This window comes from Podarcis gaigeae (assembly GCF_964106915.1).
Source record: "Podarcis gaigeae genome assembly, chromosome: 9".
Taxonomy (NCBI): Eukaryota; Metazoa; Chordata; class Lepidosauria; order Squamata; family Lacertidae; genus Podarcis; species Podarcis gaigeae.
In genome coordinates this window covers 7,102,951-7,129,998 of record NC_139685.1, presented here as the reverse complement: position 1 = coordinate 7,129,998, position 27,048 = coordinate 7,102,951, and the positions used below count along the sequence as shown (strand labels likewise).

The 27,048-nt window shown below is 42.0% G+C and overlaps 2 protein-coding genes across 8 annotated transcripts in view; both read left to right on the top strand.

Annotated features, from left to right (window-relative positions):
- PROM1 (prominin 1) overlaps window positions 1-16,677 on the top strand; it is a 116,187-nt gene extending 99,510 nt beyond the window's left edge. For 4 of the 7 annotated variants that reach the window (XM_083698212.1, XM_083698210.1, XM_083698211.1 and 1 more), the window contains 9 exons: window positions 1,070-1,123; window positions 4,625-4,705; window positions 4,821-4,889; window positions 5,161-5,253; window positions 9,942-10,057; window positions 11,581-11,604; window positions 12,087-12,155; window positions 14,405-14,444; window positions 15,944-16,677. In XM_083698212.1, coding sequence (XP_083554338.1) covers window positions 1,070-1,123; window positions 4,625-4,705; window positions 4,821-4,889; window positions 5,161-5,253; window positions 9,942-10,057; window positions 11,581-11,604; window positions 12,087-12,155; window positions 14,405-14,423 — 525 coding nt within the window. In that variant the 3' untranslated portion in view covers window positions 14,424-14,444; window positions 15,944-16,677. The other 3 variants (XM_083698215.1, XM_083698216.1, XM_083698214.1) reach the window with 2 other exon arrangements.
- Window positions 16,678-23,759: 7,082 nt separating this feature from the next.
- Window positions 23,760-26,738, top strand: FGFBP2 (fibroblast growth factor binding protein 2). The gene is made up of 2 exons (XM_083754707.1): window positions 23,760-24,509; window positions 26,466-26,738. Exon 1 carries the CDS (start codon window positions 23,843-23,845, stop codon window positions 24,497-24,499), a length of 657 nt encoding a protein of 218 aa, XP_083610833.1. The 5' UTR covers window positions 23,760-23,842; the 3' UTR covers window positions 24,500-24,509; window positions 26,466-26,738.
- The last annotated feature ends 310 nt before the right edge of the window (window positions 26,739-27,048 follow it).

Below are 27,048 nucleotides of genomic sequence, written 5' to 3'. Positions count from 1 at the left end.
CAACAGGAGCTCCCCTGTCACAGGGATTCAAACCACCAACCTTCTGATCAGCAAGTCCTAGGCTCTCTGGTTTAACCCACAGCGCCACCCACATCCCTGGGTGTAATTACATGTTCCAATAAATTACATGTTCCAATAAATAAAAGCTGAGTTGGGTGTAATTACATGTTCCAATAAATTAGGGCTGACTCCATAAACACCAGCTCAGTCCAAGTTTCTCCCCTTCCACTCAACATGTTGTACAAGTTACAAGATGTGCAAGATGTACAATATGTTTTGGGACTACAACTACAACTCCCATCATCCCTAGCTAACAGGACCAGTGGTCAGGGATGATGGGAATTGTAGTCTCAAAACATCTGGAGGGCCGAGTTTGCCTATGCCTGCATTCATGTCACTGTGTTATGTTTCTACACCAGTGACAGCCCATGACATGGAGCAGGCACTGTGGAAACTCATAGGGTGTTGATATTGGGCAGCCCATCTTTCTCATGACATGTAATTCTGACCTTGAACTTGGAAAGCCTGGATTTAAATTGGTGCGGCATCTGTGACACTGAATGACCTCTCCCATAGAGATCTTGAAGTGTGCATGTAATCTTAACAGTGGACACCTGTCCACACTGCAGATTCATGGAATTGTAGGACCACCGAGAGAAGGTATGAGGAAGCTCATGTGTTGTTGACTACAATCTCTACCATTGGCTGTTGGTCTTTCTGGCTAGGCTGGGTGGACATTGCAGTTTGATAATACCCACAAGTCCAAAGATTAGCAGCTCCTGGCCTAGAGCTTTGTAGTCTATAAAATGGGAGGGAGGGTAGTTTCTTAATTTTTATGAACTCTATTGCCTGAACTTTGTAGCATTGAATACAATTTGACACCGTAAATTCACGTTCCAGCTGTATTTCAAACTACACCACAAGAATGGTTTCCATTGTACTTAAAATAGATACGTATTTACAAGGGTTTATGTTCAGGAAATATGGCTTTACAGATCAAGCTTTTTCTCTGAAATATAGTATAAGAGGTTTGTGTGATAGACTTCTTTTGTTTTGTATCTTTAACCAGAGCACTTTAAACCAGAGCATAAGGTTCCTGCAGAAAACATCATCAGAGCTTCCTGTAAGTTTTTGTTCATTCGTTTCTTCTGAAATAAAACCCCCGTTAGGGTTGTTTCTTTATAACCTATTTTGTGACATATTTGCTAGGCAGTATTTTGTGTTCATTTTACTCTAGTGAAGAGATGGAACGTTGTACATTAAATTCACCTGATAACCGAGTCCAAACATTATCAGTTCCATTCAGACAATGCTGAGTACAGTGGTACCTCGGATGACAGATGCTTCAGGTTACAGATGCTTCAAGTCACAGACTCCGCTAACCCAGAAATATTACCTCAAGTTAAGAACTTGCTTCAGGATGGGAACAGAAATCGTGCTCTGGCGGCGTGGCGGCAGCAGGAGGCCCCATTAGCTAAAGTGGTACCTCAAGTTAAGAACAGTTTCAGGTTAAGAACGGACCTCCAGAACGAATTAAGTTCTTAACCCGAGGTACCACTGTACTTGAAAGTCCACCAGACAAAATAATCTCCACACAGGAAACTACACGTTAGGGGGAAGTGTTACAATTTAGTGATCTCTCTGATATGCTAGCTTGTTACACAAAGGGAATTTGTTGATACTAAGAAGTGTTCAGACTACAGATTTGCCACCTTAGTGAAAATTAGGCCTCCAGCAGTGACTGGATGTTCCTCCAAATTATAGTTTTGAGGACTGGAAATCATCCCTGTGCTCAAGTGTTCCCACCTCCCCTTATGTGTGCAGTTTGTGGAATTGCTTTCTTGCGTGTCGAGGTCCCCAGGTCCACCCCAATAACTCACACATCACACAGAATTTTTGTTTAAGGTTTTTGGCATAATTTTGGCCACAACTTTATTAAAATACAAATTTGTGAGTGGTTGCTTAGGCCAGTGTTTCCCAACCTTGTGCCTCCAGATGTTTTTGGCCTACAACTCCCATCATCCCTGACCACTGGTCTTGCTAGCTAGGGATGATGGGAGTTGTAGGCCAAAAACATCTGGAGGCACAAGGTTGGGAAACACTGGCTTAGGCATTGGTTACGACTATCTGCCCCCACCATGGGGGACAGACTGACATTCCGCACGATGCGAAAGTCAGAATGGGGGAATACACTTGGGGGTTACGCGGAGCAGGGAACCTGCCCTCACCCCAAATGCAACCAGGAAGTCATTGCTATGGCCTGAGCCCACTTGACAGAGTGGACAAGCAATAGTTAGCCCCCAATTCCTTTAACGGAATCCCTTGTAGCAGCAGCATTAGAGGGGCAGGCACAGCCAATCCATGCCCCTCCACCAACCAATTCATAAAACCAATGCCTAACCGCAACCTTACAAGTTGTGACGATTTGCTACGCAGTAGGCAAAAACCAAATGGCCCCAGCCTATCAGCCAGATGGACAAAATTCCTACCAGGCCCCCGCTCCAAAGCAGACGACCCCATGACAGGCATAGCAAGGTCAAAGCGAACAACCCTATTCTAGGGAGGGAGGGACGGGCAATCTGCTGCACGGGCGAAAAGAGGAAGCCCTAGCCTCGTGCAAGGAGTTTTAGCATTTCTGGCTGTCAATCAATAAATGGCAACATTAATTTCTTCCCAACAACAAGGGAAGCCCCAATCGCATCAGTGGCCAACGATCAGTTAGCCCGCCCCCAACTTTGGAGTGTCCTGGCGGCCCCCACTGCAACACGTACTCTCCATGAAGGAGAACACGCTTTGTCTGATGTTGTGGTTGAATGTGGCAAACCATGGTTTGCTCAAACCAGGAAGCAATTAATTAAGTTGCACAAATGGAGGGACAGGAAAGGTCCGTGTGAGCACAGGGCCCATTCCCAACCCTCCAGCTGTGGTTTGTCTGCATGCAGCCTTCAAATTTTTAAGTGTACACTTAAATATATTCCAAAACACCTAAAAATGCATAGCGTGAAGCTTTCACAACTGGCTTGTTTATCTCATGATGAGGAACAATCGTAGCAGTGTGGCAGCCACTCACAAAGCTTTTATAACTTTTTGGATGTAATATTATAATGTCATAAGTGTAGCCATTTGCCTGTCTCTCAGGACCATAAGTGATATGGAGGAATCTATGGTCTTTGGTTAAAAGCAGCTATGGAAGAATTTGAATCAGGGCTGCAACCCTTTCTCTAGCATTGTTTTCCTGATTTAAGATGCCCCTATTCACAAGCTGCTATTAGCTGTGGAGATGGAAAAGACTGCTGCATTGTCCCTTCTTTTGACTTACAGCTCCTGGGTCAGGAGCTTATAATTCCTGGCCTGCCCCAGTCCAAATTTTCCTGCCCCTCACAGCTGCTTTCACCCAAAGAAAAACATTCTGGGAGACTGAGTTGCAGACCTCCCACATCACATGTAGTTTGACATACATTAAGGTCTGAATAACTGACTGACGTGGCATTATTTATATCATTCCATTTATGAATGACTTTGTGTAAAATACTTTGAGGCTATTTAAAACATCAATAAAAATAATGACCTATATAAAATCAATGCTAATATAAGGCTGATAGAATTGGTTTCTATTTTGATAGCTAAGATAGTTTAGTTGGAAGTGGAAGGACTCAAATGTTCTTGTAGTATAGGAATGGTCAGTGAAATGTATTCAATCAGCCATTATGAATCAAATGACTGATCTAGAAGGAAGAAAGGAAGGAGTGGCAGATGTGATCTACTAGAGAGATGGAACTGTTTTACCAACTATTGGAATCTCAACTATGGTAATGTGAGACTAGAAGAGTATTTATTCATACAGTATATACAAATTCTACATATTTTAAGGTAGCAGGGGATGCCATAAATTTAGAGATTTTGTATCTGTCTGGAAATGATCCTTATTTTATCTGGTCAAACTGTTCTTTTATTTTGGAAAGATCATTTGTTTGAATCACTGCTTATATATATATATGAATGAGTATGAATATTATGCATTCTGTGTTCTGTATGGTAATCTATATCATTCTTTTTTTGAAATAATTCATATATATATATATATATATAAAATTACAGTGGTACCTCTATTTACGAATGATGCGATCCATTTTGGGGTGATATTTGCACCCCAAAAAGTCCAAAAGTAGAGTGCCACTACTGCGCGTGCGCGAAGCACAATAGAGCGATTCTGCGCAAGTGCAAAGTTCACAGATTGATTCTGCACACGGCAAACCCGGAAGTAAACACTTCCGGGTTTGCAGCGTTCGTAACCTGAAAAACCACAATGTGAAGCAAACGTAACACGAGGTATGACTGTACTTGATGATACAGTGAATCTTAGTTTTGGATTTGAAACTCTTACATATGAATGACAAGAGTCTCAAATCCAAAACCAAGATTCACTATATCATCAAGTAATGAACATGCATGTATGAACCAGCCGTGGCTGTCTGGGTTGTTTGCTTTTTACTCCCCTTTGTGTAATTCTGACTGTGTGTTGCAGAATTTTTCTTTTAACTGTATAAAGGTTAGCAGTTTGGGTAGTTCAACAGCATACTTTTTCTTTCACCACCCCATAATCTTCTTTTTCCTTCTCTTCCAGGGGAAAGTCAGAAGTGTGATCACTGCTGTTAATAGTGCACAACTTCTTATAAACAACAATGCTTCGTTCGTCATTGTTCAGGTAAGTTTTAATGTGTTTTTTTAAAAAAAAACAAAAAACCCACACATAGTGCATTGTATTTTGAATTCTTATGTGTGTAACTTAATGTGTCCATTTCTTTTTTCCCTCCCAAAAGGAAACTAAAAAGTATATGGATACTATAATCGGTTACTTTGAGCAGTACGCTGAATGGGTGAAGGAATCGGTAAGATATCTCCCACACACACACACCTCTTGGGCAAAGGCCATTTAGAGAACTTCCATTTTTGAAAAAAAGGAAATTAAACATTTTCCCTGCTACTAGAAACAACATAGTAAATTAGAACATAACATTAATTATCCTACCAAATATTCTTAATTCAAATTGGGTATCAGAATCATATGTGTATCTTTCCAGCTTAATACAAAATGCTTCTTCTTGGGAATTTTCTGTATCTAATGTTCAGCACTTGAATTTTTTTTCTGATCTCTTCTAGATTGCTATGGAAGTGGCACCATGTAAGCCCATTGCCAATGTGGTCGATACTGCTATAGATATATTTCTATGCAGCTATATAACAGATTCTGTGGTAAGAATATTTTGCATTCTTCAAAAAAAAAAAATTGTGAAGGAGGGAGGGTTAAATCTTTTTATTTCTCTGCTGAGACAGCTTATGCTAAGACTAGAGAACCGGTAGCATTTGCATAAAGGTAGGCTTGGGTAATAAGAAAGGTGCATGTGTATTACACAGTATCTCCCAAAGAGTTGCAGTTCACATGTCTTTCGGAATTTGGAAATCACATGTCCGGAAAGTACGGTAATCTTGAGAAACAGCTTGTTGCGTGTCAACGTCCCCAAGCCACCCCAATAAAACACAATTCACACCGAATTTTTGTTTAAGGTTTTTGGCATAATTTTGGCCACAACTTTATTAAAATACAAAAAATGTGAGTGGTTGCTTAGGCATTGGTTGCGACTATCTGACCCCGCATGGGGACAGACTGACATTCGCACACCTGTGAATGTCAGAAAGGAAAAGCATTTTGGGGAGAAAGATGGAGCTGGGTACCATGTCCTCACCTCTCCCCAAATGCTCCCAGGGGCTCTTGCATGGCCAAGGCCCCTTGACAGGGGTTCAGACAAGAACATGGCGAGCTCCTGGATTCTTTTAACAGAAAACCCTTGCAGCAGCAGCATTGGAGGGGCAGGCACAGCCAATCCATGCCCCTCCACCAACCAATTCATAAAACCAATGCGTAACCTCAACCTTACAAGTTGTGACGATTTGCTGCGCAGTAGGCAAAAACCAAATGGCACCAGCCAATCAGCCAAATGGACAAAATTCCTACCAGGTCCCTGCCCCAAAAGCAGACGACCCCATGACTGGCATAGCAAGGTCAATGCGAACAACCCTAAATATAGGGAGGGAGGGTGGGTGATCCGGTCCGCGCAGCGAAAAGTGGAAGCTCAACACTGCGCACAGGGAATTTAAGAGTTCTTGGATGTCAGTCACAAAATGGCAACATCAACTTCTCCCCAACGACAAGAGGAGCCCAATCACAGTGGTGGCCAGCTACCTTCACCCGCCCAGCAACAGTGGGGATGTCTTGATAGACCCCACCGCAACACGTCCTCTCCATGAAGGAGAACACACTTTGTCGATACAAGATTTGAAATTGCCGCTGAAAAGCCAAGCCAATTGACTAATGTGAAATGGAGTGGTCGGCCATTTTTTGGCGCCAGATAACTGTGGTTAACTTTCTGCTGACCCTATTCTCAAAAAACTATTAAATTGAAACCTCAGTTTTAAGAGGAATTATGCACACAAACGGACCTACTGAATCGGACCAAAGTATTTTGCTTCCAGTGGTGGCCAGACAGATGATTCTTAGAAGCTTGCAAGGAGAGCACAAAAGCACAAACTGCATCTGTTTACCCCCCAGCATGTGATAATCAGAGGCACACTTAGCTATCACTTAGCCGTTGTGGCTATTAGCATTTATAGACACCACCCTGGAAGAAAGATTCAACAGTTAGACTTTTCCAAGACAAGAGGTCTTTTCAGTGGTTCTATCCCTTCTGAAAATCCATCTCACATGCCCTTTCTGTTCTGGCCATCTAAATTATCTAAGTGCACGGGCCACTTGCTTGGATGTTCTTCTAGTCACATGAAATCTGTTCCACAGATGTGCTTCTTCCATGTGGATGGGAAGGCAGAAGGCAGTATGCATTTTATGAAATAGCACTTCCATCTTACTCAACTATCTGCTGATTAATTTCATTAAGTGGCCTGGAATTTTAGTGCGATGGGAGATAGCATGCATAATTTTATAGGAGCCTTGATAACCCCAAGGAAAGACAGGATATAAATCTCATAACTAACTAAATCAATAAACAAGCCCTTACAATTTCATCTTCATTCATCTCTCTCTCTTTTTATTAAAGCTAAAAAGTCCCGAAAGTTTGAGCTTTAACTTGGGTTTTCCATCTGCCCAGTCTGGAGACATACGTTTGGAGCTAATCATTTTATCAAGCAGCTTATAATGAAATTTACAGTATTTAAATGCAATGGAAAACTTTCTTCTGTTGACTTACAGAAAGACATTTTGGATGCATTCCTGAACAGTGGCAGCATTCACTGATTCCTTTTGTCCTGAAATGGCAACATATGCATTTTCTAGTTGCCTTGAGAAATGCAGAAGTTGTATATTTGTGTGAGGGGAGAAACTGGCAAAAGACACAGAAAGGAATAAGCTAAATGTTCCTCAGAAATTTCCTGCAATTACTGCTACTAATTGAGGGCACCTAAAGGACCATGAGTTGTTTTCTTTGCTGCTTAATTTAGGATGGGCCTGGATTTTTCACGCATAACTGGGCGAACAAGTTCAGACTGTCTCCAGGTCTGTTGAAAGCAAAGTGGAAAACCACCTTTTTAACAGCTGGAACTAATTGGGCTGGTCTGTGTAATCATTAAATTATTATTTCTTGTATAAACAATATTTCCTGACCCAGAAAATTGCACTAAGATACCAAGGAATTTACTCTACTGCAAGCAGGGATAAAGTTACATCTGTTGTTCTTTACAGAAGGAGGAAAGCCTGGCTAGGATATTAATCTTCTGAGGCCTACACATACATTGCGGTTTGTCGTAGGCTGGTTGGAATAAAGCAATGTGCTTGTGTGATTTATTTATTTTTTTAAGTTGTTGTAAGGGTTTCACATGCATTCCGTGTTCATCCCAGGGTAGCGCTAGACTGATGGCACACTCCGGTTGAGTTTAGCTTGGCTTACAAGTATATTTTGGTTTGGCTGCTTACGTTATGGAGGGTGAGGTGTTTCCCTGGTTTATTTACTTTCTGTAAAAACTGAGCATTTGCCAGCACGGGGCTTGCAATAGCACCCTGGCGCCTACCACTCAAACACAACACAGCAGGCAGGGCCTCAGACATTTGGACGCCTGAGGCAGAAGGTCCTGTCTCCAGCCACACAATGTGTGTGCCGGGGGAATCTCCGCGAGAGCTTCCCTTGAAGGAAAAGCCCTTGCAAAGACTCACCACCTCCAGGCAAGCAAAGGGCAAGCTTCACAAGGGCTTCTGAAAATGCTGCCTCTTGCGTTTCTGCCGCCTGAGGTGGCTGCTTCACTCTGCCCAACTCATGGTCTGGCTCTGCAGTGCAAGAGCCCTTCTGCATATACTGTAGGGCTATAGAGCTTGAAAGCTGCCCTCCAGCTCAGCGCAGCACAACTTAACAACTGTTGTAGGTGAACATATCAGACGACACAGCGATTCTTCAAACAGCTCTTGTTTATTCACAGGCCAGAACAGAACTGAACTGAAGGGTTCAGTCAGCCTGCTTATATAGAGCTCCAGTACAACGTAACTGTAACAATTTTCTAAAACTATCCAATCACTGAACGTCACTTTCGATCCCTTATTTGCATAACTATCTACAGTATCCCCCTGCTGGCCCAGGGTGAGAACTTCAGTACATAACACCCGCTTTCCTGAGGAGAATAACCAGAGGCCTGTTAAACACTGAGCAGGCTCACAGTACATGGCTAATGGCTCACATTTAGCTTAAAGGTAAAGGGACCCCTCACAATAATGTCCAGTCGTGAACAACTCTGGGGCTGCGGCGCTCATCTCGCTTTACAGCCCAAGGGAGCCGGCGTTTGTCCACTTCCGCAGACAGTTTTTCTGGGTCCTGTGGCCAGCGTGACTAAGCTGCTTCTGGCAAAACCAGAGCAGCGCACGGAAACGGCGTTTACCTTCCCGCCAGAGCGGTACCTATTTATCTACTTGCACTGGCGTGCTTTCGAACTGCTAGGTTGGCAGGAGCTGGGACAGAGCAACGGGAGCTCACCCCATCACGGGGATTCGAACCGCCGACCTTCCAATCGTCAAGCCCTAGGCTCAGTGGTTTAGACCACAGTGCCACCCGCATCTTGCATTTAGCTTGCTTGGTTGCAAATTATGAGGCCCAGTATATAGGATGTTCCAGTGAGTGAGGGAAGCTGCCCTATACTGAAGCCAAACATTGGTCCAGCTACCTCAGTATCAAACACACTGGCTGGATTCTTTTCCAGCCTTAACCTGGCTTTGAAACTTTGAACAGCACATTCCATTACTCCATTGTTACTGTGTATAGTATCTACTATCGTAGCCCCACAGCTGACTGGTGCTCTGAAGATGGTTAACTGCTGTTTCTGTTCAATTAGGATCTTAAACCACCATTTAAAGTTGATTTCATGCCGGAGCAAAACTTAACTATGGTAAAAACCTTGGTTCCAGCACACTGTTTAATGCGGGAGGAGAATTCAGTTCAAACGATCAGAGGCACTTGCTTTCCAAAACAGTCTAATATTGCTACGATTCCACATTTGTTAGGAACCATAGCTGTTGCCATCCTTACCTCACTAATGCTGACGGGGTTTGATGTTGTGTTTTAATCTTGTTATCCGAGATGCCTTGATCTCAAGTGACAGAGCATTTGTGAACAGTCCCAAGCAGCTTGTACAAAAGTGGCAAAGAGTTGAACTCTTTCCATTCTTGTCATCCATTTTATATCAATCCCAGTTGAAATTTGCTGTAGTTGATGGTTCCATAGACTAGCAGGGTCCAATTTAAAAGAGGCAACATCATATCTACACTGGCTCTTGTCCCACCCTCCTTCTGAGTTGGGAAGAACTTTATAGGAAATCCTAGAAAATGTGTGAGAAGGAATATGGATAACGGAGAATATATTAAGTGTCTCAGTCTTGTTTCTTGTCTTTTCTAGAATGCCTTCTGGTTTGGTTTGGGGGGCTGTTCAGTATTTCTAATCCCTGCCATCATTTGTGCTGTGAAACTAGCCAAATTCTACCGCCGGATGGATACAGAAGATGTTTACGATGAGTAAGTAAGCAGAATGCTCACGATGGAAGACTGCAGAAATGCAAGAAAGCACTTTATGTGAAATATGTTTATAGTTTCCTTTTGTGATTGTGCAAATCAGGGTGTCTCAGAGCTACTCAAAGGAACAGGTTGCATGGAATTCATTATTTATCTGGGGCCCCCAACGTTTACAGGAATTTTACAGTTTCATGGGCAAGTAGCTGCCCATTTAAATTTCAACAGCATATGAGAAGACAGAGGAAGGGGAAATGGAGTCTGTGCAAGGATTTCTTGCACTGATGGAATGTTCACTTATTGCTCCGTTGGAGTCTACCCAGTGTTATATAGCCTTCATTTAATTCAGCAGCAGTGATTTGCTCCCTAGACAATCCTAGTCTGCAGAGAGAACTGAAAAATCTGAAGGACCCTTTTCCCCCTCACAGTACTACATTTCCCTGGGTATGCCAAGAACACACACATATATATAGATATAAAGAGTAGAATGCAGAGGTTTTTATATATTTGGTAGGTGGGTATTTTCTGCAATGCTTACTCCCCAGGCTTCAGCTTTGGCATGTATAATTCACAGACACACAGTAAACAGAGAGAGACAAGTGGAATGGGAGGGTTTTCCTGGTACAGAGTTCTGGAAATAGCTGTTCTTCCGGATAACTCAAGACAGTTGAGGGTTTGAGGTGTAGACAGGTCCTGTGAATACAGTGGTGCCTCGCAAGACGAAAAGAATTCGTTCCGCGATTCTCTTCGTCTAGCGGTTTTTTTCGTCTTGCGAAGCAAGCCCATTGACAGCTTAGCGGATTAGCGCTACAGCGGTCTAGCGGCTTTCAGCGATCAGCTGTTAAGCGGCTTATCAGCGGATCAGCTGTTAAGCGGCTTAGCGGCTTAGGAAAAGGGGGGGGAGCAAAAAAACCCCGCGGGGACTCGCAAGATTTTTTCGTCTTGCGAAGCAACCCCATAGGGAAATTCGTTTTGCGAAGCCCCTCCAAAACGGAAAACCCTTTCGTCTAGCGGGTTTTCCGTTTTGCGAGGCGTTTGTCTTGCGGGGCACCACTGTAGTTATTCAGGATTAAACCTTTAGAGAATAACCTGCACTTAAAACATTCCATAATGCAATAGATTGGAAACTTTGTGGTAGCTATGAACTTAAAACATATTATGTCTGATCTCATATTTTCCTTTGCTTTTGTCGTGTGTAGTTACTCTGCTTCTCCTAACCAGTCTTCTATTCTTCCATTTGCAGTTCCTCTGTCTCAGGGACTTGGCATTTTACTTTATGATAGCTATTTTTACTTATTTTTCACTTGTCTTCACTTTTACCTTTTTCAAAAACCAAAACCATTTCCCCGTAAGTCTGTCCAGTGCCTTTTCCTCATTTGTTTATTTTTATTGTGTAGATCACTTTGACATTATACTTTTGCTACAATAGCAGTGAAAAAACAACAGGGAAATACTGCAAAGCCAAATATTTATCACGTACCATTACTTATTAACACACATGATAACTACTTCTTTTTTATATTTTGTAGTGTTGAAACTATGCCCATGAAAAAGTAAGAGATTTTAATTGATATTATAGCATGTAAAGTGGGAGGGGTCTTTTTTTAAATTCGTAGATGTTACATATTTGATATATATTGTATTTATTTTCTACATTTTTTGGCATATTGCTCACCATACCTATCACAAATAGCTTCATGCGGATCATGTTGAAGTAGAGCTTTCTGTAGAATTAATTCAGTGTACATGACATACCGTACAGTCCTTGGTATTCTACAGACTCCGCTATGGACATGACTAGTTAACACTGTTTTTTAAAAATATATATACTGAGGTGTTTTAGTTGTCTTATATTCTTCTGTTTTTGTTGGCTATTCTCAGCTGCTTTGGGCAAAGATTTTGGAAGGGCAACTGATACCATTTAAAACAAACACCTTGTTAATTTTTTTAATTATCATCTTTGTAACCATAGTGTGTATGGAGTTGCATCTTATCATTAACACAGTCCTTTCTTGGTATATTTATTTTATTACAGTTTGGAAAATGGTAATAATGGTTATCATAAAGAGCATTTATATGGTATACACAATCCAATTCTGACAAGGTAAACCGAGTTTGAAACTGCCTGCCTTATAAGCACTCTTAATATATCGTGTATTAATCACTCACTCCTTTTTTCTGCACATTTTTAAACCACTTTTTGTTTTGCATGATTTCTCATTGCTTAGCTCTCTCTTTCAATATATGCCTTATATCACATTATGTGTTGGCTTGGATTAAAAGAAACCATGGTTTAATGTGAACAAGAAGTGTGCTGGTGCACATTGCTAAAAAAATCCTAGCCAGACTCTGACTGTTATGTCGTGGGTGAACATATCAGACGCCACAGCGATTCTTCAAATAGCTCTTGTTTATTCAGAGGCCAGAACAGAACTGAACTGAAGAGCTCAGTCAGCCTGCTTATATAGAGCTCCAGAACAATGTAACTGTAGCAACTTTCTAAAACTATCCAATCACTGAACGTCACTTTCAATCCTTCATTTGCATACAAACTATCCAATCACTGAACGTCACTTTTGATCCCTGATTTGCATAACTATCTACAGTATCCCACTGCTGGCCCAGGGTGAAAACTTCAGTACATAACACTGATATGTTGTGTTATCTGAGCCCAAACTTATGATTTGTCTTTTCCACATAATTGGTGACAATTGAGGTTTGTTCTTCAATTATCAATCATGGTTTGCTTGGGCAAAGCAAACCACAAACATGGTTGCAGACGACACACGGAGGTGGAACAAGTTGGGGGCAGCCTGCCCCGCGTGATATCCCTGAGGGTGACAAAATCCCGGTGGGTCCAATCGCAGCCGCGCTGTATTGCACCCCCCCCCCCGACCGGGCTGTCACCCCGGATGGCGTCCCCCGGTCGGGCGCAATTGCCCCTCCCCCTGGGTCAGGAGTTGCGGGCAGGCGGCGGTTAAAGCAAATGCAAATAATTTTGAGTCTGATCACATAAAATTGCACTTCAAGAAAGCACTTGACCTACAGAAGGTTGTGGTAGCATCTGTGTGAAAGTGGCAAAAATTGATTAGGGGGTGTTTTTGTTAAGTTGTGGGTGAACATATCAGACGACACAGCGATTCTTCAAATAGCTCTTGTTTATTCACAGGCCAGGACAGAACTGAACTGAAGGGTTCAGTCAGCCTGCTTATATAGAGCTCCAATACAATGTTACTGTAGCAACTTTCTAAAACTATCCAATCACTGAACGTCACTTTTGATCCCTGATTTGCATAACTATCTACAGTATCCCTCTGCTGGCCCAGGGTGAGAACTTCAGTATATAACAGTTTTCATCTTGCAGAGTTCTCCTTTTTACTGATGAAATCAGGAGTGCTCTACGTTTTATATCAGGCTCCTAAATATAATATCCTGGTTGTACACACACACACACACACACACACACACACACACACCAGCCAGTCTCCTGATGCCAAGAAAAAAGCACACCAAGAACTCAGGCCAATGTAAGTTTCAACATTGGCCTGAGTTCTTGTTGTGCTTTTTTTTTTTTTTTTTGGTATATTTAATAACAAGCCTCCTGATTCCCCCATTCAACTTGCATAAATGTTGGTGTACCTTGAGAGAGAATACTAAATGACACAACAAAATTGTATAGAAGGTTATTGATTTACCGTGATTTAATTATTTGAAATATGCCGAGAAGCAAATCACCAACTTTGAAAACACTTAGCTTTAAAAATATCAGTGAAAATTGGTCTAACTGAACAGCAGGTACCTTATTTTCTTTTCCCTCTCCAAACTTAAAACTTGAATAGGAGTGGTACCTGAGACAGAGTTTGAAAAACCCTGCCTGAACTGCTTTACCCTGCTTCTTAGTGTGACAGTCTAGTCATTTCCACTTTGTTTCCTGCTCAGCCACACTCCTCCTATGCTTTTCCACTTTCCACTGCTGCTTTTAGTTGATTAAAAGGGGCCTTGTCTTCTTGCTGTTAAAATAAAGAGACTAAGGTCTAGATCTCCCAGTGGATTTTCTGACTGCAAATGCATGTGCTACTTGTGGTGAAAGTTAACGACCTGTTTGTATTTTTCAGACCTAACTTAGCAATTATAACAGAATTTATATCTAGCAGCCATTGAAAGGGTGGAGGAGGAAAGGGTTGGTGATCTGAAGAGCTTTCAGAAAAAGCAGAGAATTCTTATTTTGCTTTCTTTATAAAAACAATCACCCACAATTTTCTCCATTCATTCACTTTTCTATACTGGAGTTGCCCCAAACAGTTTCACATGTCTCTCTTTCTCTCTCTCTTTCTCTCTCACATATATGTATAGCTCTGTGGAACAGTGGTAGTGCATACTGGAAATGTGATGAGTAAGTGTCATTGTTCATTTATCTGCTAAAAAATTAGCCCATTTTAAAAGATGAGCAGCTTAGCTCATTTGACCTAGTAAGTATGGCCCCTCAGGGAATTAACAGTTGCATGTTTAGACCTTTATTTTTTTAAAAAAGATATTTATTTAAAAAATTTATAAGAATACATAAAAACATATAATAAACAAAACAATACAAAACATTACAAAACATAAAGTATAGAATATAAAGAGTACATAAAAAAGAAAGAAAAAACATTTTTCTTTTGAAATTCTAAGTTCTTAACCCTGTTTCCTGGCTTCCCCACACCTCCCTTCCCTGTGTTCCTGTTTACCATCAAATTCAGCAAATCCCTGTCCTCTTTTAAATCCCATTATCTGTTAAAATATTTAAATAGGTCTTATTTCCGTATTTTCATCCCTATTAGACTCCTTATTACATAATCATCACTTATTCACTAATGCCATATTATTTTATATCTCACATCCTTTTAGCACTCATAGATTTTATAATGTGTCTGCAGATAGTCTTTAAATTTCTTCCAGTCCTTTTCCACCAGATCTTCTCCCTGGTCTCGGATTCTGCCAGTCATTTCTGCCATCTCCATATAGTCAATTACTTGCAAAGTTGCATGTTTAGACCTTTAAACCTCCCCTTTAAATAAATTCAGACAAGACTCAAATTTTGGTTTGGTTTTTGGCAGAATTTAGGCCACAACTTTATTGATTACAGCAAGTGAGCGCTTGCATAGGCTCTGGTTCGACTGGCTCCCTACACTGTTGCAGGTAGCGCTGACCCAGAGCACCAGCATAGGTCAGCCAAGGGTGAACACCTGGATAAGCGGAAAGCCGGGAGCAGGCTATCTCCGCCACCCAAATGCCCCCCTGAACTCAGGCACGGGCACAACCCCCTCACAGGGGTAGACCAAACCATTGAGTCCCTGGGTTCCTTTAACGGAATACCCTTCACATAGGGATGGCGAGAGTGTTCTCCCATCCCTATCACCTGAACCAGAGTCTATGCACAACCTTACAAGTTGTGACGATTTGCTACGCGGCAAGCCAAATGGCAACAGCCAATCAGCCAAGAGGGGAAATTCCTGCCATGCCCCTGTCCCAACGACAGATGACACATGACGGCATAGCAAGGTGAAGCATGCAAGCCCTATATATGGGGAGAGGTGGGCGGGTGTTCTGATGCACGCACCGAAAGAGGAAGCTCTGGGTCACGTGCATGGGTATATATAGGTCCCTTGATCCGTTTAGCCTGCGTCCCATTGGCCTGATTGAACCCTGCATCAAGGGACTTACCAACCGGATGTTGTGGCTATTCAAACGTACCCACCCACAACACAGGGTGTTGGTTTCCAGGTCTCACTGCAACACGTGCCCACTTTAAGGGAGGACCTGATTTGTCAAATGTGACCCCAATTTCTGCTCTCTTGTAAATGTGGTGGTTAGGAGCATATTCTGACTTGTCTCTTGTGGCTTCATTTTCAGCCCCAAGAAATAATCGTGCAAGTAGCTCCTCTGGGAAGCACCTTTCACATCATTGCTGAATTCCGAATCCTGAGCCATCTTGTCTGGGGCCTGTCTAGTAAACTTATGTTGAATGGAAAGAGAACTGTGCAATCGTATGCCATGAAATGCCAAGCCACACGGCATCTATTTGTGTGTGTGTGGATTACCATTAACACATGGAATTAGTGGCTTCCATTCTTGTTTTCTAATACCATTTTTCCACTGGAGTTTCTGTCTCTCGTCACATAATATATTTATTTATTGTAAACAGACTGGTCTCTGGTTTATATTCGTTTCTGTGGGCTGTTGTTTTTCTTCGGATTCGCTGCCCAGTCAAAACTAACTCGGTTCTTGTTATCATGTCCAGAGATGTTAAAACCATGTATAAAATATGTGTTTACATGAAGAATACAACCTGTGTACAGACACTTTTTTGTATCTGTGTTTTTTACAGCTGTATTCCAGCAGATTTTTTAATACTTTTTGTTATACTTCACAAGCAACTTGTTCAGCATGACCAGTGTTTCCTCGGTGCTGTTGGGTGGCTGCATTTGACTGTGAAACGTATGGAAACCTGCAGTATATTTTGTGTCGTCTTCAGAAAAGTGAATGCAGTTTGGCAGATTATTCTTCCCTATTTCTGAATTACCAATTAACGTACGGTGTCATTATGACCAGAAGCATATTGTTTTCTTGCAAGCGGTTAGCTTAAACCCCCCCCCCCAAAACCCCAAATTCTGCAGAAATGTGCAACAGGAAGATGCTACAATTTTTTCTTTGTGACCTGAATAATAGCAAGGAGTAAGAAAAGTGGAAAGGGCCTGTTCAGACCTTCAGCAAATTTCCTAGAGGGCGTGTGTGATGGGTGCCAAACTGCACACTTATTGGCCTATGTTGCTGTAACACAGGCTTCCTCAACCTCTGCCCTCCAGATGTTTTGAGACTACAATTCCCATCATCCCTGACCACTTGTCCTGCTAGCAAGGGAGCATGGGAGTTGTAGTCCCAAAAGCATCTGGCGTGCCAAGGTTGAGGAAGCCTGCTGGAACACCTAAATGTAGCATATGTGCATACATCCCTAGCTATACATGCATAATCATTATTTTTGTACACACTTTTTTGAGAGAGAAAGCTTGTACTGAGCATATATGCATAGGGATGGCACACTTACTGACCTCATTTAGATGTTACAGCGGTGTGGAGATGAAATGGCTGCGGGGCATGATCCCACTTTGCAGCTGCTTCACTCAATTTGCCAAAGGTGTGACTAGGCCTAAAGTTAATACACTATGGCCCTGATGAGGTGTTCATAGGTTTAACTTGTAAACCATGTTATATATATAATAAAGAATTGGCTATATTTTGTTAAGTAGGTGTAAAGTGTTGAGAATATATATGAAAGCTGTTGCACCCCACTGTCCTTTTACTTACGTGTAAAAGTTGTGAATAGGATTGACCTGCACAAAAAAGCTGCCAAGAGCTATCTATCTGATGATAACTAAAAGCTATGTGAGGAAATAATGGGCTTTTATGCCAATAAACTGGGGAGGGCTTTTTATCTTTTAAGGCAGTGATGTCCAAACTTGGCCCTCCTGCTGTTTTTGGACTACAACTCCCATCATCCCTAGCTAACAGAACCAGTGGTCAGGGATGATGGGAATTGGAGTCCCAAAACAGCAGGAGGGCCAAGTTTGGCCAACACTGTTTTAAGGCAATGGTCAGCACTGGGGAATATGGTGGGTCTTCTAAAGTTACACATGGCTTGCTGATTTTATTAGATGGTCTCCATTCATTTGGAAACCCTTTTGGTAGAATTTCTTGTAAAGATAATTTCTGGCAATCTTAGAATTGCTTAATTGCATGATGATGGCACATTGTTTGCCCAGTCTGCACACTTGGGACCAAATGCATTATTGTGCTGTGCCTCATGCAGATTTGGTGCCTTTTCCCCCATATCTCAGTGGTGGGAAAATGACGCACATGAAGCAGCCCTCAAACTGAATGGGAATCGGTATTATATAGGGAATAAATTAGGTTTTTCACTAGGGAAACTGATTATTTCTACTAGGCAATGAGTAGAATACTGTACTTAAAGTATGTAAGTATTATATCTCAATATCTGACATTCCAAGTTGTAGATTTTAATAAGTTCCTATTTTTAATTTGATAATGTCCTCAAATCATTTAAATAAAATACCTTGATTAACGTTTGTGTAATTTTTAAATGCAAGAAACTAGTGCATGGCATTAAAATCGCCTCCGACCAGAGGTAAAATGGATTTCTGCCTCTTTCCAAAAGGGAGTCATTTTATTTGGAATAATTTTATTTTGGCCTACAGATGAACCTAGTCCATTTTAAATAAAGAACTGAGGTACATTGTGTAGTAACTGGTAAGTTGATAAACATTGCATTGCAACTTACTTGTAACCCACCCAGAGTGACTAAGAGAGCCCAGCCAGATGGGTGGGATATAAACAATAAAATAATAATAATTATTATTATTATTACTACTACTACTACTACTACTACTACTTGTGTAAGTTACACAACATTTTACTCTCCCCCCTGCCCTGAATGGCAGCCCTGTACTATATAGTGGTGCCCCGCAAGACGAATGCCTCGCAAGACCGAAAACCCGCTAGACGAAAGGGTTTTCCGTTTTGGAGGCGCTTCGCAAAATGAATTTCCCTATGGGCTTGCTTCGCAAGATGAAAATGTCTTGCGAGTTCCTGTGGGGTTTTTTTCCTCCCCCCCCCCTTTTTCTAAGCCGCTAAACTGCTTATCAGCTGATCCGCTAAGCCGCTAAAAGCCACTAAGCTGCTAATCCGCTAAGCCGTCAATGGGCTTGCTTCGCAAGACGAAAAAACCGCTAGACAAAGAGACTCGCGGAACGGATTAATTTCATCTTGCGAGGCACCACTATACTAGAAGTTGGTTTTAAAGCTCTCCCGAGTTTGAAAAGCAGCTTGCTCCTAAAGGCAGACAACTCACCAGACATTGCAATGCTCTGGGGGTGGAGGGGTTTGCAATCTATGGCAGGAACCACCAAGAGAGCAAAGCTGACCTCACATCTCCACACTGTTTACATCACTTTCCTCTCCTGGGACTGTTCACATGTTCATATGGTATCAGAGTTCGCCCACAGAATGTTTCTGGGGTTTTACTGATTTTTTGACCAGTGAGAATAATTTATAAATCGCTTGATCAAAGAATCCCCAAGCAGTGTACATTAAACAATGATTATCAATATACAAATGGAAGTCCACAGAATTTAAAAATAGGTACAGGCGGCGACCGTTTAAGGCGTGTCCAATTGCCACGTGATCACTGATACGCAGTTCCTTTTGGACCTGGAAGAAGGCATAACAGGGGCGGAAGGAGGTGGCGGCATAATGGGGCAAGGCATGTTTATGCACACTCCACCAATGCACACAAGGAACAGTAATGGAATCCCCATGCAAAATGGTCGCCACCTGTATACATAGCTTGATTACATGTCTGCATAAGGTTTCCGAAACCGAAAAGGTTTTGCGTGTCGAGGTCCCCAAGCCACCCCAATAAAACACAATTCACATGGAATTTTTGTTTAAGGTTTTTAGCATAATTTTGGCCACAACATTATTAAAATACAAACAATGTGAGTGGTTGCTTAGGCATTGGTTGCGTCTATCTGACCCCGCCCAGGGACAGACTGACATTTGCACACCCGTGAAAGTCAGAAAGGGGAAACATTTTAGGGGGAAGGTGGAGCTGGCTACCATGCCCTCACCTCTCCCCAAATGCTCCCAGGGGCTCTTGCGTGGCCCTAGCCCCTTGACAGGGGTTCAGACAAAAGCATGTGGCAAGCCCCTGGATTCCTTTAATGGAATACCCTTGCAGCAGAAGCATTGGAGGGGCAGGCAGGAAGCTCAACGCTGCGCGCAGGGAATATAAAACTTCTTGGCTGTCAATCATAAAATGGCAACATCAAATTCTCCCCAATGACAAGAGGAGCCAAATCGCAATGGTGGCTAACTTCTTTTACCTTCCCAGCAACAGTGGGATGTCTTGTTAGACCCCACCGCAACACGTGCTCTCCATGAAGGAGAACACTTTAGCAGAAATAGCACAACAAGGATATCTGCCAAACATCAATGAACAGGTACAGTAGTTCCAGAGCACAGGCCTCATCACACTGAGGACTAGACACCACAGATGTGGAGTGAACATCTGTATTATCCCATGGTCTTGGTGAAGGACAGCTTCCATGGGCAGAGTGGTCAAGGGAAGGACAGCTCCCCTTCTCACCTGGGGGGGGAAATAGTTTGTTATGAGGTGGTAAATAGTTGCTGGTTACTGAAGATTTCCACAACACTCATGTGCAAGGAAGCCTGGTGGAAAAGTCTCTTGACTGTGGCCAGCTTTGCATGTCATTCTGAGCCATTGTTAGTATTAAATCATGGTTTCCTCACAAACTTGCATCCTCCTGGTTTATTTATGCTTATAAAGCCATCGTAGTCACGATTTAGAGAATACAACACCTCGCTTGCGCCATGTGAGCACTATGCAGGGACTGGGGTGGGTGAGGGGGTGGCACATTTATTATTAAACCATGGTATTCACATCCATAAGCTGAACAACAAGCTGAAAGTCTGCCATAATTGGGGGGGCCACCAGGGGCACATTGGAAGATGGCTGACAATACCATCTCTCCGGCTCACATGGGGTAATTAAGAGGCTGATATGGGAGTATGCAGCCTCCCTCATTTACCCCAGGGAAAGGGGAAACACTACCTTGCCTGCAGTTGCCATAAATCACCCCCGGGTTCGAAAGAAGGGGGTGAAGGCACTAGGCACACAGCCCCCATGGGAGCCGGCTCTCCCAGACGCTGTCTCTCTAATTAAACAATTAGAGAAGAAGCATATGCACATATTTCAAGTGAAGAACGGGAGTTAAGACTGCTAACTGAAGTGACCTCTGTGAAGTAAGAGCGATGGGTTGGATTTAACAGGAATTCATCATGAAGAAGAACATCAAAGGGCTGGTATGTCGGAACGGGACTGGATGGGGGGGGGCTTTTTTCTTTTCTTCTATGTGATTACCCAAGAACCCCTCCCCAAAAAGAACCATCGCATAACTGACCTAAGCGGGACGATTAAAAACTGTGTGGAAATGAATTATCAACCAAAAGTTTGGCATATGGAGATCCGGAAAAGAATAAGGGATTTGGAATGGCGCAGCAATAAAAAGGGAGTCGCCATGTTGGCAGGTTCTGTCAAAAGACTGATGACTGAGGAGGAGGAAGCTATGGATCTGTTTTTATATGGGACTTCTGGCAGAACCTCCTCAGAAGACTGAGAAAGGGAGTGACAGACCTGTGAAGATTAACGAGTAGACGGCAAGAGTGTGTTTATTTATGGAAGTGATGAAAAGCAGCAGCCGTCTGAATATGACCCTTGGATGAATGGGAAAACCCGCACAGGACTACAATTGGTTTCAACTCGCTTGTGGAGACTATCGGAGGTCACAAAGAAAAAGGAAAAATATATGAAAACAACAAGAAGAGATGTGGAAAACAATAAGGAAGGATTAGATAGAATTGTGAACATCATTTGGACAGATTTGCAGACATCAGATCAGCAGCAACAAGATGATTGGATCCCTTTTGGAACTTGAAATATGGGTACCCCCAACAAAAATTTAAAATTTGGCTTTGTAATTTGGAATTAATGTGATTTGATTTGATTGGTCTGTTAACAAAAATTATTTTTTTAAAAAAAGAAAAGAAAGTCTGCCATAATTACATGACCCATGTATCCTAGGTGCATCCATCTCTGACACTGTGATGACTGTGGCATCAAAGTCGGAACTGATGCAAGCTTTTTTTTTTTTTTACATCCTAATTGGTCCCCCACCCTTGTGTAAATCAAGAGCAACATGAAGGCCATGACAGCTACAATCTTTTTTGGTTCCTCCCCAGATCACTTGCCTGCAACTGAGTACAGAATGCCACATCTAGAGTATTTCCTGCTGCATATGTTGAGCCCAATGTGATTTGAGGCAGATCCATGGTTGTCACAGTGGCCAAGAAATTCAGAGGCCTTGGCATGTATGTTGTACCAAAGCACTGGGGTTGTCAACACCACTTCCAAGACTGCTTCTGACAGCTTGGTGGCAAACTAACATAATCTCAGTTCTGCGTTAAGGTAATGCCAGTTGAAGACACTCAAAACTGGTAAAACCTGGCTATTTATGTATGCAACGTCAGCAGCAAGGGTTATAGTGGCAAAACACTGGAAAGATAAAAATACACCCACTAAAGAGGAATGGGTAGTCAAATTGTGTGAGTACTTGGAGCTTGCAAAGCTGACAGATGCAATACGAGATAAACCTTAAAAATTGGTGAAAGAAGAATGGGAATGTTTAAATAATTATTTAGGGGACAAGGTCTCAACAAGAAAGACCTGGTTATGCTTAGAATGATACCGCATAGAGAAATGCTCCCTGATACCAAGATGAGGGATTCCTTTGGAGTGCAGATAGAGAGAACTGATAAGAATAATGATCTGTTGTGAACTTGACAGAAGTGTACAATAGATGAGCTTTCCTGTTTTGGCTCATCTTCCTTTTTTTTTCTTTCTTTTATTTTTTCCTTTTTCCTTTTCTTTTTTCTTTCCCATAGTTGGTTATGTTCTGTGCCATGTACTTTGATATTTTTTGTAGTTTTTTTTATTATTATTAAGGAATTTTATTTTGTAATTTTGGTTGTCTATATGTATATGTTTAAAGCAAAATAAAAAAGGGACGCGGGTGGCACTGTGGGTAAAACCACAGTGCCTAGGACTTGCTGATCGTATGGTCAGCGGTTCGAATCCGCGGCTGGGTGAGCTCCTGTTGTTCGGTCCCAGCTCTTGCCCACCTAGCAGTTCGAAAGCACGCTTAAAGTGCAAGTAGATAAATAGGTACCGCTTTATAGCGGGAAGGTAAACGGCGTTCCGTGTGCTGCACTGGTGCTGGCTCGCCAGAGCAGCAATGTCACACTGGCCATGTGACCCGGAAGTGTCTTCGGACAGCGCCGGCTCCCGGCCTCTAGAGTGAGATGAGCGCACAACCCTAGAGTCTGTCAAGACTGGCCCGTACGGGCAGGGATACCTTTACCTTTACCTTTACCTTAAAGCAAAATAAAAGTATTAAAAAACCCCACAACTGGTATCCAATTTTGTGCCATCCAGATATTGTTGGACTTTGACTACCATCAGTGCCAGCCAGCCTAAGCAGTGGTCAGGAATATTGGGTGTTAGTAGCTCAACAACTTCTGAAGGGCACCACATTGGCAGAAGGTTTGACAGCAGTATAGCACCTCTGCCTCCTTGCCCCCCAGCCGAGCCTATTGCTTCACTCTGTACCCTGGAAATCACACCTGGAAGAGATTCACACTCCCCTTCTTTCTGTCTAGGTTTCTATTATACAAGCCAGGTCAGCATCCCTAATTCCTTGACCATACTTCTGGCTACTTCTGTGTAATCTGACAAGCCCTGACATGGAAGGCAACTGGAGAAGAGAAAAAGTCATCTGTTAAAGATCCAATGTGATGTGTGCATGTTAGACAGAAATATTTCTTTTAGTTACACAACTGCTGTGCTATGCTGGAGCAGCACGATTTGTCTTGTTTCCTTCCTGAATGTTCACAGGTTATTTGGCATTCCCTTGAGCTATAAATTACAGCCATAAGCTTGAACCAAAGGAGTTTGTTTAAAAGTAGGCTGGAGTAGGAAAACGACACACACACCCTTGAAAAAGAAGAGAGACTTATTTCTACGTCAGCCCATTAAAGCAGCCCAATTCATCTTTCTCTTGCGTGGAAAGTTTCTCTAAGGATCTCACTCTGTGCTTCGCCATGAAGACGGCCACAATCTTTTTCGTAATTTTTGTCAGTTTCATGGGAGGCTTAGGAAAAAATCCAAGGCCAAAGAAAAGGAGCAACGGTGACGAAATAAACTTTTACACTAAAGTGAAAGATGCCTGCACGATGAATATGAGTGGAAATGGCGAAGTGACACTCAGAATAGAATGCCGGAATCAAGGCAAAATTTACTGGTGTGAATATACTGGGAATCCATCGCTTTGTCGTTCTTTTAATAAGAACCAAAGGATTTATTGGAATCAGATTGCCATGGACCGAAGGAAACAGACCAACGCCTGCCAGCCCAATGCGGTTCTGAAGCCGTCCATGTGCCAGAGAGCTCCTCCTGAAGCTCACATGAAGCAAGTGGCTTCCAGCATAAAGCCAAACCCACAGGCAGATGCTGTCAATCAAGCAAAGCTAGTCCCGAACCCTGCAACTTCTCCAAAGCAAGTTAAAAAAAGCCAAGCAGGGAAAGCCTTGCTTAAAAAACCAGGGAGACCCAAACCATCTCCTTTGCCTCCTACAAAAGCAACCCAAGAAGGTCAGATGTCTGGGAACGATTCTGAAGCGATGAAGTTAGCGAAGAAGCACTGCTGGGAGTCCCTGCATGACATCTGTTCCTACATCATCAGCATCTTTAGAGGCTGAGGAGGAAAAGGTAATTTTGTCTCTATCATACTAAGATGTGGTTCTGAATTTCTAAGAGCTGGTTCTAGAACTACAGCTTGAACCCAGGAACATGTCTTAACCCAAAAGAAAGGAAATGGCAAGATTAGTTCACTGTGATAAGAGTATCGGGGGGGGGGGGGGAATGTATTAGCAAAATCCCACTAAATTAAGTGCTTCTATATCCAAATGGGATATAGAGTTTAATGGGTTTATATAATGGGTTTATAATGAGTTTAATAGTGTGTTTAATGTGAACTATTTAAGCATGTGCACTTAATTCTCCATTTGAAATCAACGTGACAAAAGATTGGTTTATCTTTAGCTGGATAAAGTTGTTTTGTTATGAACCAGGTTGTTTAGTGATGAACCCTAGCTATTTAGTGATGAAACGAGCACTTTCCAGTGAGATATATTTTCAGTTAATAGTTTTGAGGTGCACCAAAAGTTCTACCCAAGTTATTTCTACTCAAGTTATACATAAGACCTTATTAACTGGTATTACTCCAATGCTTTTCTTATAGGACATTTCCTGCTAAAGAGCTATTCCACCAGAATACTTTGAGCTCTGTTCCCCAAGAATATAGTATTTTAACTTTATTTGTTGGCTCGTAAGTTTGTTTTGTTAGGTCATTCAGCCAAAGCAGATGTGTAGTTAAGCCAATTGCAACTAAAGGGAGAACAGGCAAAGTTCTGTCTGTCAGTGTTTTCAGTTTTATAAAAACTATTTCCATTTTGGTGTCAAACTGTATTAAGGAACGAGGTGGGGGGGGGATGAAAGAAAAAGTTTCTCTCTGGCAATGGTAATTTATTGTTAAACTGTAGGTTGAAAGGCAGGTTGTTGATTTCCAAATGTATTCTTAACTTAGTCAATCAGCAAAGCAGATCATTAAACTTCTAAAATTTATAGTCCTTATTTTATGGCTTGAAGTTAAATAGAAGAGGTATGCATTTTAATGTGTTAAATGAATATAAAAGAGCATTGTACAGAAAATTATGCGATGTTCACTAGATTGATGGTGGGAAAACGCAGGTTCTCATCTAAGTTTGGCCGTGAACTTGGTTGGTAGTTCTTAGCCAGAAATCACCCTCAGCATCCACACTATGGTTGAAGTAAGAGCCATTTGCTTCAGAAGGGGGGAGGCACATGACCTCTTATACCGGTAGCCTGAAAGTGATTGTCCCAAGAAAAAACCCCTCTGCTACATGTATGCTTAGGAACTGTCCTTGCAGGTCTATTCTGGATAAATGTGTGTCCTTAAAAGCCTTAAATAGCACTTCCCTAGAATATATGATGGTCAGTGTGAATGCTGAAACTTTTAGATCTAGAACCCAAAACATTGTGCTTGCTGGTAAAGGCTGAAAATGGAACGATGGTACCCAATAGTCCACATTCAGGACATAAGTGTGGAGTTCATAATAGGGACCCCAAAATAGAGCAAACAAAATCCCTCATTGGAAGAGATGTTTGACAGTGGGATAGACTCCCTCTGGTAGTTATGGACTATCCTTCCTTGGAAATTTTTAAGCAGCGGTTAGATGGCCATGTGTCAAGGATGTTTTAGTTGACATTCCTGCATTGCAGGGGGGTTGGACTAAATGACCCCCAAGGTCCCTTCCAACTCTACGATTCTATGAATTATGTGGCTCCTTGGAATTGTGCCTGCATGAATGAGTGTGTTTATTGATTTCTAGTAGCTTCCAGAAACCTGGGTTTATGCTTACAGAATGCAAGCTGACTTTACCAGTAGATGCACGTGAAGCCTCCTTTGAAATCGTCAATCTGCTGCTATTGCCAAAATCTTGGTACAACTTATGATAAAATATTTGTGGCACATGAAGTACAATGCAATATTTAAATTCTATGTATTTTTATAGAAAAGAAAGATCCAGTGTCTGCTTTTAAGGAGACAGCTTTCTAAACTATTTATTTCTTCTTGTTTTGCAGGGCAAAAGCCTTACAGTTGCGGAGCTCCTGACAGCATTATTTTTTTCAGCTGGGTCTATATAAACAGCATTACATTTTTGCAGCTGTTCATTCCCACCCCCCTATATCTCTGAGTATTTTAAACTATAGCCCCAAAGATCTCCAGGAGGAGATAGCTACAAGTCAGTATAGCAGATGCCAATTTAATGATACCGTGCACTAAATTGTACTATGTTGAGCACACTAATGGCTCGCTGAACACCAAGCTATAAATATTGTTCCAGTTTGTACAACTAATTAAAAAAAATCCATGTGTGTTTACTGAAATTGCATAATATGGGCTAAGAAAGTCAATTTCCATTTAGACAAGTCTGTTAATTGAAGTAGCAAGAGGGTCGAAGGCAATGAGGAAGCGAGAAGTGAGCTACAAAAATATACCGTATTTTTCGCTCCATAAGACGCACCTAGTTTTTAGAGGAGGAAAACAAGGAAAAAAATATACTGATGAAACAGTGGGTGTATAATTTTTGTGGTTCACGCTGTGGCCATAGACATGTGATTTGACGATGAATTTGGGGTAGCCCAATGCAAAAATCCTGAGAAT